Source organism: Poecilia reticulata, chromosome 22, assembly GCF_904066995.2.
Source record: "Poecilia reticulata chromosome 22, P_reticulata-male-v2, whole genome shotgun sequence".
NCBI classification, from domain to species: Eukaryota; Metazoa; Chordata; class Actinopteri; order Cyprinodontiformes; family Poeciliidae; genus Poecilia; species Poecilia reticulata.
In genome coordinates this window covers 22,401,125-22,419,432 of record NC_088851.1, presented here as the reverse complement: position 1 = coordinate 22,419,432, position 18,308 = coordinate 22,401,125, and the positions used below count along the sequence as shown (strand labels likewise).

The following is an 18,308-nucleotide window of genomic DNA, read 5'->3' as shown; positions in this document are numbered from 1 at the left end:
CGTTAGAAGTATTTTTTAGCTCCAGATTCTTTGCTATAAATAATCAAATGTTACTTCATTTCAGACAATGAAATACTTTTATTTTAAAATAATTTTAATTATTTGTTTATTGGCATTTTTAATGCGTTTCCAATTGTATGAAAACATAAAAAATCTGTAGAATGTGCCTATTTTTTTTATCCGATTAATCGATTAATCACCAACTACAACAATCTTTAGTTTCGACCCTAAAAATTATGCTGAATGGATTTACAAATATGTGAGGCGCTGATAAAACAGACTTTTAAGTTTTTAGAAAAGAAATCTGTTTATGAGAAAATGTATTTCTAATATTTTGTCAATAGGGCTTTAGAGGTTAAATGAGAAATCTGTAAAATGGGTCTTTATTTTTATCTGATTAATCGCCAACTAAAATCATCGTTAGTTACATCCCTAAAAATTATGAGACATTGGTAATATAGGCTTTTATAAATCTTTAAAAATAGAAATTTATTTGAAATAATTATTTCTAATATTATTAAAATAGACAAGCAACTAAATGAAAAATCTGCAAAATGTGCCAGTTTTTATCCAATTAAATGATTAATCGCCAAAAATAATCGATAGTTCTATCCCTTTATGTTGGATACTGGTAATTATATAGGCATTTAAATCTTTTTTTAAAAATCTCAAAAATGTGCCAGTTTCTTTTTTTTTTCAATCGATTAATCGTCACAGTAACTGATTCCTAAAGTAATCTGTAGTTGCAGTCTGAATGAGCCTCCTCAACATGGAGGCATGTTTTGGTGGCAGTGTTAGAAACATGGTGTTTTTTTTTTTCCACTGAAACATTTCTTTACGAGACAAAAGAGCGTCCACCGCAGCCACCCTCTTCCCCCCCGGGGCTTTAAATCATTGCATGGACGGTTTGCTGCAGCAGATTTGATGCTGTGCTGTTTACAACATGCCCCCCTCCCTCTCCATCGCCTGCTGCTCCTCCCTCCCGCTCCCCCACAAACACACCGACACACACGTACGCGGCGCTCCACAGCATCAGTCTTTGTGCTCCGAGGATTGGCAGCACCTTGGAAACCTCTCCTCCCTCCCTCCCGTCCTCAGCCTCTCTCTCTCTCACCGCATCCTTCCCACCATTCATGCCTCTCCGTGGGATGACCGACTGAGCCGCTCCAGCCGAAGAGGAAAGCGCGAAGAGACAAAGCGACGGAGGGACCAGCAGCATGCAGGCTTCTGCAGACATGACGAGGAAGGAGTGCTCGTGGAGCAGCTGGAAGGGCCAGGGTACTAACGCGTTTCTGTGTTTTTACAGCCGGTTTGCATGTCGCTCCGTTTCATGCATGCACGCGTTCGGCTTCTAATAGTGAAGTTTTGCTCCTTTATTTTTGTATGGAACACACCCTTAGTTCGTATCTGCACCCAGAGGAAACAAAGGCGGCGGTGGAAAATTTCTCCATCTGGTTTGGGTGCATGCTGGTACCGATTGTTGACACCCTCCCCGCTGCGCTGGGCGGCCGTTCTCATATGCTCCCGTTTTTTTCCTCTTTGCTTTGGGGGGGGCGAAACGAGTGCCAGACCGTCGGATGGTGCTGATAGACTGTCTCCATGGTAACCAGGCCACACCCATCCTGATTACATCAGCCCCATATCGTAGGCCACCACAGCGGCCCGCAGAGCGTCCGGCGGGGGAGCGTTTCCGCCGAACAGAGAGAAAATGGCGGCGCTTTCAGCACAGTGCTCAGCTCAGAATAACGCATTCATTGTGCTACGGCGGCGGCACAATCTGGCTTCATGCCGTCGAGTTATTTCAAGAGTTAAGGATCCCTAAAGACAAAACCTCCACAAGCAAGACGCACCAAATAGATGCTGATGGGAGCGAAGAAGAATCGATTCGATTTATGTTCTCCCTCTGAATCACGCAGAGTCGGAGTCGTTTTTTAAAGCTGCGGCGTTTTTGTTTAGTCATCCTTCCTGCTGAGCACACGACTGATTCAGCATCAATAAACGAGCAAGCAGAGTCAGACGAACACGTCCAACAACCACAATCCTCATGTTTTATACACAAAAACAGTTTAAATCCGGCAGCAGCACACATTATAACTCATTTCTAACACATTTTCTTTAAAATGAGTCACTCAAAAGACAGAAAATAACATTTAAATCCCAATTATGTAAATACAGCAAGCAGCTTCACAGTATTTATTCAAGACACAATCTAACACAACGCAACTAATATTCAATCACGTGTTAACATTTATTTACAGGTATTTCCATTTTATAACTAAGCCGAAAGGAAACAAATAATGTAGTAGTTTTCTAAATATTGCACAAAAGCATGAATTGGCTGATATTGTTTCACGATATTTAATAATTTAATATAAAACATGAACTGAATGATTTTACTGTGAACCAATAGAAATTACTCTGCTGCTACTAAAATCAAACAAGTAACATTTAATCATTTTTAAAGTAGTATTTCAGTTTCATAAGGCCAAAAGAAAAGAAACTAATAGTGTTAATATTGTAACCAGCTCAAGGATTAATACTTTTTTATGTATTTATTTATTATTTGTCTTTTTTTAAAGAAATTAAATAGGGCAACAACCACAGCTGGAGGTTTACATCTTCATGTCAAAAACTAGAAATGTTGAAAACTTCCAGCTGAACATTTCTTCTGTGGCATCAGACATATAATCTTAAAGCGGATCCTATTCTGGAAAATTTACATTTTGCACGTTTTTATACTTTCATTTGAGTCTCTGCTGCTTCTAAAAGCCCAATCACTTAAAAAAAACATCCAGATGTTTTATGGATAAAGGTTCATGTTTTTGTTGCCATTCCTAGTCACATTCTGTTACCTAGCAACCGGAGTGAACCCAGTCCTATTACCTAGCAACCCCAGCTGAACCCAGTCCTGTTAACTAGCAACCCCAGACGAATCCAGTCCCGTTACCTAGCAACCCGAGCAGAGCACCAGCACGTTTGGTCAGATGGTTTTACCGCTGTATGTGCTGTACAATGGCTGCTGGAAGAGACAAGTGTTTTTGTTGTTGACTTATTATTCATAAGCCTCTTGCTGCATTCTTGTTGGTTGTGCAGGAGGCTCTTCCAATGCTTTTCAAAGTGTAAAAGTTGACTTGTGGGGGCATGGCCAGCAGTTACTTATTTGGATTTAAAGTGACAAGACACTTTAAAACAGCTAATTCTGAAAGGAATAAAGACTAAAATTTCATTATCTACGAAACCAACATGATTTGTTTAGGCCAGGGGTGTCCAAAGTCGGTCCTGAAGGGCCGGCATCCTGCATGTTTCAGTTCTCCCTGGTTTAGCACACCTGCATCAAATGATGGCTCGTTAGAAGGCCTGAGGAGAACATTGACTTGCTGAGGAGGTTGTTGCTACCACTAGGGAGAAAACTAAAACATGCAGGATGCCGGCCCTCGAGGACCAACTTTGGACACCCATCCCAACCTGTTAAAGGAATTATAGCGGGTCATCTGTAAAGCAAAAAGCCTCTAACTGACTGTAAATTCAGACACATTTCTGCTCAGATGAGGCGGTCCCAGTGTTTTTTCATGTCTTCTCTCCGTCTGGCTCGTTTGAGGCCACAGGGAAGTCGTTTGGTGGTTTAATTAGGTCAGGCTAAACTAGTTTCACTACAGAACCGGGGAAGGTGGGGCAGGATGATTTTATTGTCAGCTGTGTTAACGGTTTCATCTGGTTTTAGCTCAGAGTGAGAGTTGAGCTCACCGGGCCGCTCTGGTTCGGCCTCTGAAGTCAGACTTTAACGGCTCATTTTTCTGATAAGGACAGCTTTCAGCGAGTTCCTACAGATTAAATAATGTAAATTTAGTTATTTACACATTTTATCCCATATTTCCATCCGATTCTCTGGACTAAACAGAAACTTTCAGGGAAATTCATTTCTGGAAATCCTAAAGTTGATCAAAATGATCATAATGTGAGATTTTGGTTTGAATAATAGATGGGTTTAGGTTATTTTATCAGAAAATCTTTAGGTTTTGCCCATTTTAAGATTAAATCAGATTTACTGTCATTGCACTGCAAGCAGTCCAACAGTCAAAACATATAAGACTAGACAGAAGTATAATCTGGGAACAAATGATATAATTATCTTTGAAGGATTACAGTAAAAGTGTTAAACTAGAGTTAAATGGATTTACTTGAATGTAGGGTTCTAGCTAACAACTATTCAAATAAATTGGTTATTTCATCTAATTATTGGATTACAAATTGGCACATTTAGCTGATTTTTCATTTAACCACTTAAGCCTTTTTATACAGTAGTAAAAATACATTAAAAGATGCATATAAGCCATTCAAATCTTTTTTTAAAATAAGAAAATAAACATTTGATTACCTAAAATGTATGTGTGCGTTCAATCATTTGTAGCAAAGGATGCATCTGCAGCTAAAACAATAATTCAGCCCTTTCTGCTTGACTTAATACAGTGTAGGGCTGATATATTGATTATTGTATCAATTACAAATAACTGGATAGAAAAATAGATATTATTGTAAATGCAAAATATACAGTATTTATTTTTGTACAGTTTTGGCTGAGTGTGTTCTTCCTTCAGGAATTGTCCCTTTTTTGCATGTAAACTACGTAACAATTAATTGATTACTAAATTAGTTGATTAATCGATACAGAACGATTAATCGTTTCAGCTCTATTACCAACAAGATGATTAAAAGACGAGGTTTTGGTTTGAATAATGTACGAGTCGGGGTTATTTTCTCAGAAAACCATCTTAAGGACGTTATTTTTAGCTTTATTGGGTTACTATAACCTCCAGAGTAGCTTGGTCGTTTTATTTGACTGCATTTGCGTTTCTGTGCCGTTTGGGTTTGGAGTGGCCAGTTCTCCACGTTCAGAGCGACATGAATCCCAGAAGAACGCTCTCTCTCTCTCTCCTCATCTCGGTGGGGAGAAAAATGGATCACGGTTACTATGGTAACTGCATCAGGCGGATCCCCTGCTAGTTTGAAAGGAGCTGTGCAGCTGTTGGTTTCAATCAGCGACTTGAGTTTTGGTGGAAGACCTCAGAGTCGGGATCTGTTTGTGGACCAGCCGCGCCCCGTCCACATCCCCCCCTCCCCTCCCTGCTCAGCTGAATCCTGATTGGCTGGCGGTGCCGGCACCCCTCCCCTGCCGTGTACAGGGGGGGGCCGCCTCCCCCCTCCAGTGCTCTTCTTTTGTCCGTGAATAAAGCAGCTGCCTCTTTCCTTGTTCAGCCATGGGAGCCGCAGGTCAGTACTCACTTCTGATACAGAAAAAGCTTTTCAGTCACCGAGTTTCTCCCTGCAGCGTTGGTAATGTTCACGTTCATGTTGGCGTGTGTGATTATTTACTCTGTGCCTGTGTGTGACTGTGACAGAGCATCTCCATTCAATTCTCTGCCCAGTTGGTCAGAGGTGCTTGTGCAGCAGCAGTTGATGCTGAATGGCTCAGCTGTCCATCGGATCGCTTCACGTGCCACAGCAGCAGCAGCAGATTATTTAAAACCCGGACAGAGCCGTGTTGCCGTGCAGCTCCAGCCAGCCTTTCTGGCTTCCACAGACGCCTTTTAGCGGAGAGTAAAGATGGCCGTCATCACTATGCTGCTCACAGCTCTTCAGCTAAAATTAGAGCGGACATGAAGGCAAGCAGAGAGAGACTCAGGAGGCAGAAGCAGCAAACCTCCGTTCATCTCTGATATTAAACTCCAGAAGAAGTTGGCGCCTCTCCCTGGCTTGCCAAAGGACGCATTGTGAACCCTGGTTGAACCGAAACAGGCCTGGATTCACAGAAGCTGTAACGCTACACTGAGCTAATCCCCAGTTACCACGTCTTCTTCTTCATCTTTGGCAGTAGCTTTGAATTTCAGGCCCCAGCACCCAAAGATGGCACTGCAGGAAGAACAGCTGCCTGCAGACGCCACATTGTGTCTGTTTATCGTTACAAAGCGAAGCGGCGGCGCTGATGCCTCGTCATCCCTCACTTCGGACCGCTGTGGCTCCGGGTCGCGGCGAGCCGTTATCAACGATCTGCTGATTGTGCTGTTATTTCTGCTGCTGCTTCCCAGACCTGCAGGTTAATCATTAACAGTCCTGGGAGCAGCAGAGCCATCGTTGCATGTATGCATATGTATGCATGAGACCAGACCAGGTGATCCAGAAACCAACCAACATGAATCCATCTCAGCAGGTTACAGCCAGTAATCATCTCCTGCAGAGGCTCACTTAGGCAAGGTTTCACCAACTCAAGACATTTTACGACCATTACGACTGGATTTTAAGAACTATGTTTACAAATTAATGTATGAACTTCGTCCAGCCAACTGGTGATAAATCTGCATTTACTGACGATATACGTAAACGAAGCTAGCTATGGTACGTTAGCAGTTAGTCACAGAACACAATAAAGATGTCTGAATGTTGGTGAAAAGTTCCTCAAGGAAATAAAATTACATCCTTCTTTCCATTTCCTCTCATCCTCCTTTCCTTTCCTTCTTTTGTACTCTCATCTTTCCATTGTTTCTTATTTACCACAACAGGATTTCTGTAGGTTTCATCAACTCGCGTTTAAGACTTTTTAAAATTGCTACCAGTGAAATTTATATCCACAGAACTGGCGATAAATTTGCATTTATCCATGATAGATACTGAAAAACTATTAGCTAGTTAGCAGTTAGCGTCACAGAACACAATGAAGATGTCCAAAGGTGACTCGATCTTTTGCCTGACAGAAAAATTCCATGAGAAAAATTAACTACATGGAATATATGATTAAATACTCATTCCACAACATTCAAGACCTGTGATTAACGTATTTAAGGTCAACTTATACATTTTTTAAATAAATTTAAAGGGACCCTATTATGCATAATACATATTTTGCATGTTTGTACTTCCATTCGGGTTTCAACTGCTTCTAAAAACATCTGTACAATGGCTGCTGGAAAAGATAAATGTCCTGTTGACTTACCGTCCAGAAACCACTTACTACATTCTTTTTGGTTGTGCAGGAGGCGCCACTTCTGCTTTTCAAATATGTATAATTGTATAATTGCACATTTGTTGCAGCCATTTTCACGTGTAAGTGCTGAGTTGGTGGGCGTGGCCAGCTGCAGCTTCTTTAGATTTAAAGAGACAAGACGCCCTAAAACAGCTCAGAATAGGCAGAACTGACCAGACTAAAATCTCGTCGTCAGAAAATGTATTGAACGTGTTTTGTATCGTCCATAGACCCATCAAGACCTGTCCAAGGAAGAATGTAATGAATTTGAGGCATTTTAGGGAACCCTGGACACCCTGTTAGATGTAGAAATGAATGAAACCTTTGCGCCATCTTGTTGAAGCTGGGTCAAGCTGCAGCTCCCTGAGGATGCTGGGCTATCAACGGCTTCCAGTGGTTTGACCCAAATATGATCTGTGCAGCTCACAGCGGAGCCTGCCCGTTTAACAGGCTCATTCCCAGTAATTTGTGGTTGTGGATCCTGACTGACCTCCTTAATGTGTGCTTCCTCCTTAGCAATCGACCTCCTCTACTGGAGGAACGTGAAGCAGTCCGGCGCCGTGTTCAGCAGCGTCCTGCTGCTCCTGTTCTCTCTGACCCAGTTCAGCGTGGTCAGTGTCGGCGCCTACCTGGCTCTGGCGGCGCTCTCCGCCACAATCAGCTTCAGGATCTACAAGTCGGTGCTGCAGGCTGTGCAGAAGACCGATGAGGGGCATCCTTTCAAGTGAGGGGACCGATCGCCGGCCTGGGTGTCGTTTTGACTGCACAGAGGCTAAAAAGACATTTTATGATTTTGCTTCCAGGGCTTATCTGGAGATGGAGATCGCTCTGTCTCAGGACCAGATCAGTAAATACGCCGATAAGATAATGCTGTACAGCAACACCTGCATGAAGGAGCTCCGCAGGCTGTTCCTCGTTCAGGATCTGGTGGATTCTTTGAAGGTTTGAACGGTGTCATTGCTTTTAATTTTATTGCTGTTGAGATGAAATGTTTGCTTGAAGGCGGCTGTGTTTAGTTTGCAGTTCTGATGTGGCTGCTGACCTACGTGGGTGCACTCTTCAACGGCCTGACGCTGCTCATCCTAGGTGAGATCATCTCTCTGATGCACTGATGATGACTTGCATGACGATGTCTTTCACCATCATTTGTTTAGTTTAAGCCACTTAAGACTTTTCTACAAAATTACACTCCCTTTAGATTAATCAGGATGAAATCCACTCTGAAACCAGCTTTCTCTCTCATGCCTCTATTGACATTATTCAGGGAAAATGATGGTAGTTCCTTTAACACGTGATTAACTGCAACATTTAAACTGATCTACTGAGCAGTTTGGGAGATTATGGGATTAGTTTGAGGTATTTCCAGGTTTGGATAAGTCTGGAAAAAGAAGGCAGATTTCTAGACTTTAGTCTAAATGTTGTGTCTTTACTTCTGTGTAGGGCTATTTTTGTCATTGATTATTCCAACAATTAATCAACTTTGCTGTTGACTATTCTGACAATTAATTGGTAAATCAATTATTTTGCTGATTAATCGAATAAAGAATTAACACCTCCTTTTCTCGTATCCTTTCTTCTGTCCTTTCATCCTTCTTCACTTCCTTTTTGCCTGGTTGTATCACTTTTGTCTCTCAGATTCGTTTTACTTCCATCCTTCCTTTCCTTCTTCCAGCACTCCTTCCTTTAATGATCTGCATAATCTATTTCTCCTTCCTTCCCTCCTTGTGTGCTTCCCTACTTGTATCCTTTCATTTCCTTACATCATTCATTTGTCCTTTCATCCTTGTTGTTCTTGTCATGACCTTCAATCCTTCCTTTTTTCTCAAGTCCTTCCATCCTACCCTCATTCTTCCCAGTTTCCTCTCTTCACTTCCTCATTGTGTTTTTCTTCCTTCCACTCAATCTTTCCTTCCTCGTTTCTTATTTGCCATAAAGTTCCTACAGGTTTCACAGACTCAAATTTAAGACTTTTCAAGACCGTTATGAATAAAACTTAAGACCGATATCGTCACAGAAAAATGCTTGAACGTCGTTCAGCCAACTGGAAATAAACTTGCATTTATCCCTGATAGACGCTAAAGAGCTAGTAGCTGTGTATTAGCAGCTAGTTAGCAGTAGCCTCGAGTCACAACACAATTAAGATTATTCTGCCTGATAGAAAAGTAAAATATTACATTGAATATACAAGATTAAATATTCAAGTTGAGACAAAATTTAAGACCTGGGAATAATATATAGTTTTATTTTAAGACATTTTAAGGACATAATTTTATATAAATATGTTTTAAAGGATGCACATATAAGTTTGAATGTTAATTTTGTTACTATTTTTATATTTTTCTTGAAACATGAAAGGCTGAAAACACCAGAAAGTTGAGTTTTGGATAATAAAAAAAAGTTCTGAATCTCTGCGTGAACCATAAGCAAGACGTTAACAGGTTTTTTTTTTTAAATCCAGTTTGTTGTTGGTTTATATCCGTTTACGATAAAAAAGTGCATCACTCTTTAAACAGTTTCTTCTAACTTCTCAGTTTGAGATCTGATGGGCTATATTAACTATTCCTCCTTGTGCTCCTCTGCAGCTGTGGTGTCCATGTTCACTTTGCCTGTGGTTTATGAAAAGCATCAGGTAAGAGCAGAAACATCTCAGTTTGTTCCCGGTTTGGATAAACTTGTGCAGCCTTGTAACAGGTCTGTTTGTTTACAGGCGCAGATTGATCAATACGTGGGACTAATACGGACTCAGGTCAACTCTGTGGTGGGGAAGTGAGTAAATGCAAAGCCAATTTTTATTTACTTTTGTTGCTTTGTTCAGCTTTAAACTGGACTGAAATAAGGTTGGAGAAGAACTTTTTGTTCAGATTAAAATAAGCTTTTACTCCTTTGCAACAAAAACCTCAGGATCATCGTTCTTTGTTTTAATATTTGAAATTCGAAATTGTTTACATGCTTCATGGGATTAAGAGTGTTTCCACACCTCATAGTCAGCCAATCATCTTGATTGGGAACTAAAGTTGTAACATTTGTTGCATTTTAAGTTGGTGCATTTCGCTTTCACACTGAACTGGAACTGTGTCAAACGAACCAAACCTTCTGGAAACCTGTTCCCCTCCTCGCCTGTGGTGGCTCTGCACCAAGAATCACTGTAGGAAACAACAAAGACTTCCGAAGAAGACACCGAGTTCAACTTCCTTCTCCACAAAATGTAAACAAAAATGGAGTGGCATCAGAATTTTGCGGTTGTAGGATTTCTCTTTTTCTTTGGTAAAAGAACACGAGCCATTTCTCCCTCCAACGTTAGGCTAGCCTGTTTGTTTTGGATGCATTTCCCAGAATTCCCTGGGCTGTAGTGCACTTCCTGCTTTTGAAGCACCAGAATTCACTTAGTTTGTAGGACGAGAGTTCACTTTTTTGGTCTTTGTCAGTTTGTTTACGCATTCGCAAGGCATTCTGGGTAATGCCAAAACAAGCGTATGAGTTCTGCGCTAGCAGGAGAAACGGCTCCTGGTCTTTTACCAAAAAGATAAAAGAGAAATGTTGCCACTGCTAAAAATCTGACATTTTTATTTATATTTTGTGATGAAAGAAGTTGTGCTTGGTGTATTCCTCAGAGATTTTGATGTCGTTTCCTTCAGTGGTTCTCAGTGCAGCGCCCCCACAGGCGAGGAGGGGAACAGGTTTGGTTCGTTTGACTCAGTGCAGAGTGAAAGCAAAAAAGCAGCAGCTGAAAATGTAACAAATGTTTCAACTTTGGTTCCCAACTGAACCATCAGGCATGAAAACACTCAAAATCAAATTAGATACTTTTTAGAATCTCCAAACTTAATTTTACAGACGAAAATTAGCAGCAGTTCAACTTTATTCATCGTCTTAACCCAACATTGAGTATTTATAAGATTTTACTTGTTAAAATAAAATCTCACCTCAAGCTTTTCCTGAAAACGATGCACCAAATCTCTCTGTCCAGGATCCAGGCGAAGATCCCCGGGGCCAAGAGGAAGGAGGAGTAATCCTGTCCGTGTCACCTTGAAGCTGACGGTCCGGTCCAGCTCCGAGTCGGGCTCCCGGCTGACGGGCCCGATCATCATCTGTGGGGCGTAGTGCTTTGTCATCTTGGTGTTCTCCAAAGCATCCACTGGAGAAGCCTTCACCTGTCTATAGCAGTCCAACACTAACACACAGTCACAGTACGTGTATAATCCTGCTTCTAGGTAGACAACTACACAACTCAAAGACAAAAAAAGAACCTGTTTGTGTTGCTTATTATTAAGTGCATGAAGTCGAGCCTTGGGTAAATAATATTTGATATTTTTTGTGCAGTTTTGAAATCACGCTACATTTTTGCTTTGCAGTGTTGAACCACGACTTGTAATGGTTTGGCCCCAAGAGGCTGAAAGCCCACAGACTTCCTCCGCTGCCAGTGTTAAATACTGCTTCATGTCTCTGAGTTAGCAGTCGGAGTTTTTCTCAGTATGTCAATATAATATATAAATAATAATAATTTCCTTTCGGTGTTCCCAAGCACAAGATAATTTACGATATGCGTGTTAGATGTGGTAATCGTAGGGGTTTTGCTCTTTGTAATAATCATAAGGAACAACACACGCGCTCACGTTAGGTACTGTTGTACAAGTATGAAGACAAGGTGATATTAAGCTTGTTTGAATAACTGTCCAACTTTGTATTTCGTTCAGCTATACTCTGTAGTTCTTTAGACCCTGGACTCTAACTATTTGCACTTACAGTATGTATTTAATTACAGGAATAATGAAAATAAATGTACCTTGATGTAACACCTCCTCATCCACCTCACTGGTTCTTCCTACCAGCTTTAAGGCGTCTCTGGAGAAGCTCATGTTGAGTCTTGGTTTGGTGAGCTATAAATACAAAGCTCTGGATTCTGGCACTGACACAGCAGAGTGCTGCATAGACGTATTTAACTCGAGTCAGGGGTCACAATGAGCCGGTCTGAAATAAAGACTGACAGACTCATCTGTTGCAAACAACTATTTTTACTGCAACAAAATCGGCATCAACTTAAAACAGCTCTTTGAGGTAAACAGGAAATAAAATACAGAGCCACTAAAAGTCTTATTTAAACAAAAAAATACTAAGTTTACAGCTAAACCAGATGCTCATTATTATCTGTATCGGTTTGTTTAACGGTTGAGCAAAATGGGAGAATGGAGCTGGAAGAGAACGCCTCGGGCCTCGCCGCTTCCTCGCTCTGCAATGTCCATTCTGAGAGACGGGTCGACCTGCAGGTCAAGGACAAGCTTTAAGACAACGGATCAGAACCACCACCGCCGAAGCAGCAGCAGCATCAGCCACACGGCTGGAACAATTATGAACCAATTGTTAAAGGACATCTTTTAATGTATTTTTATGAATGAAAAATCAGTAGAATACGATTTTATTTTATCAGATTAATTGATTAATTGTCAGAACAATTGAGTTAGTGTCAGAATAATCAATTAATCAGCAGAATAATCGATTATTCATCAAAATTATCAATTAATCAGAAATACAATCGACTTTCTGAACAATTCACTAGGTGTCAGAACAAGCAATTAAATGTCAAACTAATCGATTAATCATCACAATAATCGATTAATTGTGAGAATTATCGATCAGCAGACTTATCGATTACGAGAATAATTAATTGTCAGATCAATTAATTAATCAGAAAAATTGATTGTACAAATAATCTATTAAGTGTGAGAATAATTGATTAAACGTCAGAATAATTGATTGAATAAATTGATAAATTAATCAATAGCTAAAATCGTCGTTGGTTGCAGCCTCGCCTGTGCTGTACCTGGTCCCACTTTCCGTAGTTCTCGTGGTTTGTTGGAGTGACAGCTTCTCTCGGAGGAGACCGGATGAAGAGTCTGCAGAACAAACAGAACCCGTGTTACTGGTTCTGTTGGAGCGTCAGCGTTTCCTGTGCTGGTGAGTGTCGGACCTGGTCAGGCCGTCCCGGCAGTCGTCCTGCAGCTGGCAGATCCTCTCAGGGGTCAGGTGCAGATTGCTGCGGGGCCCGTTGCACAGCAGGCTGTTGATGGCCATCCGCAGAGCGTTGATCTGAAAGAAAACAGCCAGGAAGAGAATAAAAATGCATTTTCATTTACCACAAGACTGCTCAAATTAGAATTACGAAAATAAATTTATGGAAATACGTTAATTTCCCAGAAAACAAACTTTTTCCGTAACATGTTTGTTTATCAGCCGTATCAAAATTGATGCGACAAAAACTTTTTCACGTCACACAAGTGACGCAAGTTTATAATCAGGTTTTCACAGGCTAAGAGCTGAACATGCTGTAAACATTAAAATATATTTAAATGGTTCATTACTTAAACTGGGGTTATGAAAGTCAAAACTTTAAACTGACAATCAAACTAGATCAGTAAGATTAGAAAATCCATGTTGACGCCTTGTGTCAACATTAAACATTTAAAGTGTGGAAACTTAACATTTACTAAAAAATACATAGAATTTATAACAAATCAATAGCTGAAACTAATCAATAATTCTGCTGATTAATTAGATAAAGAAATTGGCATATTCTGCAGATTCGATTTTCTACAATATTACAAATACATTAAATATGCAAATAAATGATCAAATTCAAGTATTAGATAAGAAAATAAACATTTTCTTGCCTAAAAGGCAACAGCATTCTTTTAGTGGATTTTAACCAGGTGGAGATAAAATTGCGCCACTAAACTAAAACATAATTAAAGCCAAACACCTTTTAATATATTAAATGCAAAAGGTATATATTTATTCTGTATAGTTTTGGCTCAACTGTTTTTTTGTTTTTAGCAAAAAGCCTTTTTTGAGTCTGTATACTCCAGTTAATCCATCACTAAAATTAGTTGACGATTACTTGAATAATCAATTAATCACGATTAATCACTTCAGCTCTAACAAATTATTACTGATTGAGTGTGAAATACGTTTTTATTACATTGTTCCTGTTATTACTGGTGACAGTCGTTACCTCAATGATGTCCATGACATCAAACTTGACGTCAAAGGCCAGTTCGATGTCGTTCTCAGGCAGGATGGGCTCCTTCGTCAGGCTGTTGAAGCCCAGGCCGCAGAGCGCCCCGGTGTAGTAGCTCCGCTCTTCGTTTGTGCTGCACAAAGGTTAAAACGACTGGGCAGTCATTCTCACTGAGGCTGGTTTTAAGTTTAGCTGCAGCAGCGTGGAGGGGGGAACGAACCGTAACTCCATGGCGGGAGTGAAGAGCATCATCACCAGACCAGGCAGTCCAGGGATGTCGGGCAGGATGGACGTGTCGCTCAGCAAGATGTGGGAACCTGACAGCAAAACACCGATTTATCGTCTTCATCCACAGAGATGATGAGTTTTACCTTTTCATCAATAGACAAATGACTCGTACAGTTTTCCCACTGTGACGCCCACTCACTACTGAAGCATTTTTAAACTTTTCCCTCACTGAGCTAAACAAATTAACTAAAAAAATGACAGTTTTAATTCACTATTACATGTTAGCATTTATTACTGTTATTAACAATGTATTGTGATAGTTTTCTACATCCTACAGCAGGAACAAAATAAAATATATAAAATTTTATGCTTTGAAATGTCTCAGAACACTAATTTGACAAAAAAAAAACCCAACTTCAATAACATTCAATGTAAAAAATAAGACAATATTTATTTCAATTTCACAGGTTAGGAATAATAAATATTCATTGCATTGAAACAATAAAAACAATGCATTAACACAATATACAAAGAGTAAAACATTCTCTAAAAAAATGTTCTTGCCAAGTTTTCTGGCATTTAGCAAATATAAATAATTTAGGTTATTCTAATTAACCTGAAACGAGAAAAGTTATGTCTAATTTAACTTCAGACAGTAGGAAAATATGTCTTTATTGTATGGAAATATCCTGTTTCAACTGTAAATGATGGTTTCAAATTCAAATTAAACGTTAGATTGCATTTTAACGTCAAGTACTTTCAAGGTCTTTATACATAAATCAAGCACTTTCACCTAATTGAAATTATGACAAGGTGATGCAGTTTAATCTTTAACATTAAGTTCTGCTTTTACTCCGAACCTGAAGTGTTGATGGCCACCATCCCGGCCACCATCATCCTCTGATGTTTGAAATGCGGGTTTTCATTCAGAGTCACGCTGTTGATGCTGTTTTTCTCCATGGAAACGGTCCTGCAGGACAACACGCCGCTCATCAGCAAACGTCAGGAAAGTTAGCTTTACTTCCAGCACATGGTTCTTACCTGTAGTGGGTTTTCCTGCTCAAACTGTAAAAGTTTGTCTGGTAGGAACTCGAAGGTCCGACCAGATTTACCTGAATAATCAGAAGAAAAGATTTATCAGACGTTGATGCCCTCACAGAGAAAAGAGTCGGTGAAATGCTGCCACCTACTGGACAACACATGTAACTGAAGCGACTAACTTTTTCTAAATTTAACTTTTTTTAAGTTATTATATCTGTTTTCAACAAAAAATAAACTAACATAATTGTGAAGTTTCCAAATGCAGTGTGTAGAGCTGGAACTAACAATTATTTTAGCTATTGATTATTCTGTTAATCGATTTATTAGACAAAAATTTTCATTCAGGTTTTTTACACAATATTGGAAAAAGAGGCAAATAGATTTTTTTAAACATTTTTACATTAAAACTATTCCACTTGAAGAGTTGTGAGAAGAACAGATTTTTTTAGTATCTTAAATGCAAAATGTAAATATTTTTGTACAGTTTTGGCTATTTTACTGCTCTCAGTATGTTTCAGCAATTAGTCATTTTTGAGTTCATATACTCGAGTCAATCACTGAAATAATCGTTAACTAATTTAGTAATCGATTAATCGCTTCCTCACGATTAATCGTACAATCTGTAATCATGGTCGTGTTGATAATTTCACTGGGGACTTGAAGTGATTTCACGTTTCCTGAGCTCATTAAAGTTTGTGGTGCAGCTTCCGGACAACCAACCCGTCTTACGTTTGTTTTGGAGCAGGACTTCGGGGTGCTGGACAGCTGAGTGAGCAGAATGTTGACGGTCTCCTCGTCCTCCTCCTTGCGGGCTCTCCAGGACCGGTTCACAGAACTGGGGCCGTACATTCCTTTGTCCAGGTCGTCGTACATCGACAGCAGGTCTTCATGGCTTTGCTGAACCAGACAGGAAACAGTTTTATCTTTCTATCCACATAAAAGTTACAGTCTGTAAAACTTTCCTCAAAACCTGACTGAATGGTCAATGTGAACAAAAGTGAGAAATTATTTTTAGGTAGAAATTACTGGGTTGATTAGCATTGACTAATCAATTATTAAAATAATTTAAATGAATAAATTCTCTAAAATCTATTCTAAAATGCATTTAAGTTGTTTGTCTTATTTGTGAATATACTGCGTATCGTTTTATCCGTTCACTCTGCCACCGGATGTTTCCATTTAATTCTTTGATATTTTTTTATTTAAGAAAAAGCCAGATTTCTAAAATAACCCAATACTGGCGTTTTAATTTTATAGATTATGTACAAATGTACTTATGTTTAAATCTGAACTGATGGAATTTGATGCTGTCTGGACCTAATTGTTTTACATGGATGTTTTACTTATTCACTGTCTTTTCCTCTTGTAACATTATTTATATAAGGAAAGTTATTTTAAAGGGTTTAAATTTCTTTTTTCTGAATCGAATCGTGACACTAAATGGAATCGCTAAACACTGAAAACTTCGCTTCTCTATCGACTGAACGTTAACTAAAGTGTACAGACTCAAAAAAAGGCAATTTGATGACAGAACAAAAGTAATCTGATAAAACCTTTACCTGTAAATACTTCTTAGCTTCAACTGGTTCAAATCCCTTAAAAAATCCTATTAAGCAGATTTTTCTATCAGAATATTAAACAGATCAACACTGTATTCATGTTACGTCAAGCAGAAAGCACTGAGCTTTTCACACGTTCATCTAACGAATATATTTCAGTTGCAGGCTCTTCCTTTGCTACAATTGATCAAGAGTTCACCAAAGGAATACCGTTGTATAAAAAATCAGGAGTGCACCAATTCCTGTAATTTTGGGAGATCAGAGATTGGTCGATATTTAAACCTGAAGCCGATCTTATCTACCTCAGCAAAGGTCTGAGGTAGATAATCCTCTCCTGCTCTGCAGTGAGAACCGTCTGACTGATGGACCGGCCCACCGGGTCACGTCTGCATGTTTGTAGCCAACTATTGTCCTGCCAATGTTGCCAACTCTGCAGTTTCTTGCTACCCTTAGCAACAATTCAGGCAGAAAAAAACTCAGTAACAGCCAAAATCTGAATCAGCAGGTCAGATTTTGTAACTGTCGTTAATCTGCCATCGGTGCATCCCTGTAAGAAATATTGGAGCAGTTCAATTTAACAAGGCATTTCAAAGATTAAAACATAAAAATACAAAGACTTAGAACTCAGTCGATAACTGAAACATTTTGTCAGGTGCCATCATTACCTATCAGAATGTTGATTGATTTTTCATTGATTACGTTTCAAACGAAACTCTATAACCAGGTAGGTTTTAAGTCTGGATTTAAAGGACCTCAGTGTTTCTTTGTTCCAGATCTGTGGTGCATAGAAGCTGAATGGTGCTTCTCCAGGTTTGGTTCCGGTTCTGATGCACAGCAGACCAGAAGCAGAAGACCTGATCCATTTTAAATCTGATAACTGATCCGGATGGCTGTGAGCCCTGACGGTACCTGGGAATCGACGTTCTCCTCCGCCTTCACGGCGTGGCCCTCCTCCACCAGTATGTCCACGACGCTGGTGCTCTTCGACTCCCTGCTGAGCAGCAGCTCCACGCGCATGACGCCGTACAAGATGGAGTAGAGCGACACGATGACCGACTGATGCTTCACCATGGTGACGAAGCAGTCCCGGGCGCGGCTGCTCCACTTGTTTCCCAGTATGATGGACTGGGCTGACGGCCGCATCCCAGCAACCTGGAACTCATGGGCCTGAAAGAGGAGCAGCGATGTGGCCTCGCAGTCACTTTAAGCTTCCTGGAGGTTTAAGGATGAGAAGCGAACCTGGAAGGGCTGAGCCAGCAGGTCGGAGGGAAGCTCTCTGAGGCTGCTGCTGGAAACCAGGGCTGTGTTGCCAAAGTCCAGGAAGAAAACCTGAAAAATTAAAGAAAAACGTTCCTGACAAAACTCAGCATCTGAATCACTTCAAAATATCTGTTTAATATAGAGCTGCAACCAACAGTGTTATTAGTTATCAGTTAATCTGATTACAGTACTT

The 18,308-nt window shown here is 40.0% G+C and overlaps 2 protein-coding genes across 4 annotated transcripts in view; one reads left to right on the top strand and one right to left on the bottom strand.

The window, feature by feature from the left end:
- Positions 1-11,808, top strand: part of rtn1a (reticulon 1a) — a 28,238-nt gene extending 16,430 nt beyond the window's left edge. Inside the window, exons 1-7 of one of the 3 annotated variants that reach the window (XM_008400046.3) lie at positions 987-1,278; positions 7,532-7,739; positions 7,819-7,957; positions 8,032-8,101; positions 9,598-9,644; positions 9,723-9,781; positions 10,983-11,808. In XM_008400046.3, coding sequence (XP_008398268.1) covers positions 1,218-1,278; positions 7,532-7,739; positions 7,819-7,957; positions 8,032-8,101; positions 9,598-9,644; positions 9,723-9,781; positions 10,983-11,025 — 627 coding nt within the window. In that variant the 5' untranslated portion in view covers positions 987-1,217 and the 3' untranslated portion in view covers positions 11,026-11,808. Of the gene's footprint in view, positions 1-986; positions 1,279-4,850; positions 5,269-7,531; positions 7,740-7,818; positions 7,958-8,031; positions 8,102-9,597; positions 9,645-9,722; positions 9,782-10,982 lie in introns of those variants that run through there. The other 2 variants (XM_008400047.3, XM_008400045.3) reach the window with 2 other exon arrangements.
- A 199-nt stretch (positions 11,809-12,007) lies between these two features.
- tdrd9 (tudor domain containing 9) overlaps positions 12,008-18,308 on the bottom strand; it is a 42,972-nt gene continuing 36,671 nt past the window's right edge. Inside the window, exons 26-35 of the mRNA XM_008400051.3 lie at positions 18,095-18,184; positions 17,765-18,022; positions 16,026-16,193; positions 15,297-15,367; positions 15,116-15,225; positions 14,248-14,344; positions 14,022-14,160; positions 12,981-13,099; positions 12,834-12,906; positions 12,008-12,273 (exon numbers count right to left, since the gene is read on the bottom strand). Coding sequence (XP_008398273.2) covers positions 12,175-12,273; positions 12,834-12,906; positions 12,981-13,099; positions 14,022-14,160; positions 14,248-14,344; positions 15,116-15,225; positions 15,297-15,367; positions 16,026-16,193; positions 17,765-18,022; positions 18,095-18,184 — 1,224 coding nt within the window. The 3' untranslated portion in view covers positions 12,008-12,174. The remainder of the gene's footprint in view (positions 12,274-12,833; positions 12,907-12,980; positions 13,100-14,021; positions 14,161-14,247; positions 14,345-15,115; positions 15,226-15,296; positions 15,368-16,025; positions 16,194-17,764; positions 18,023-18,094; positions 18,185-18,308) is intronic.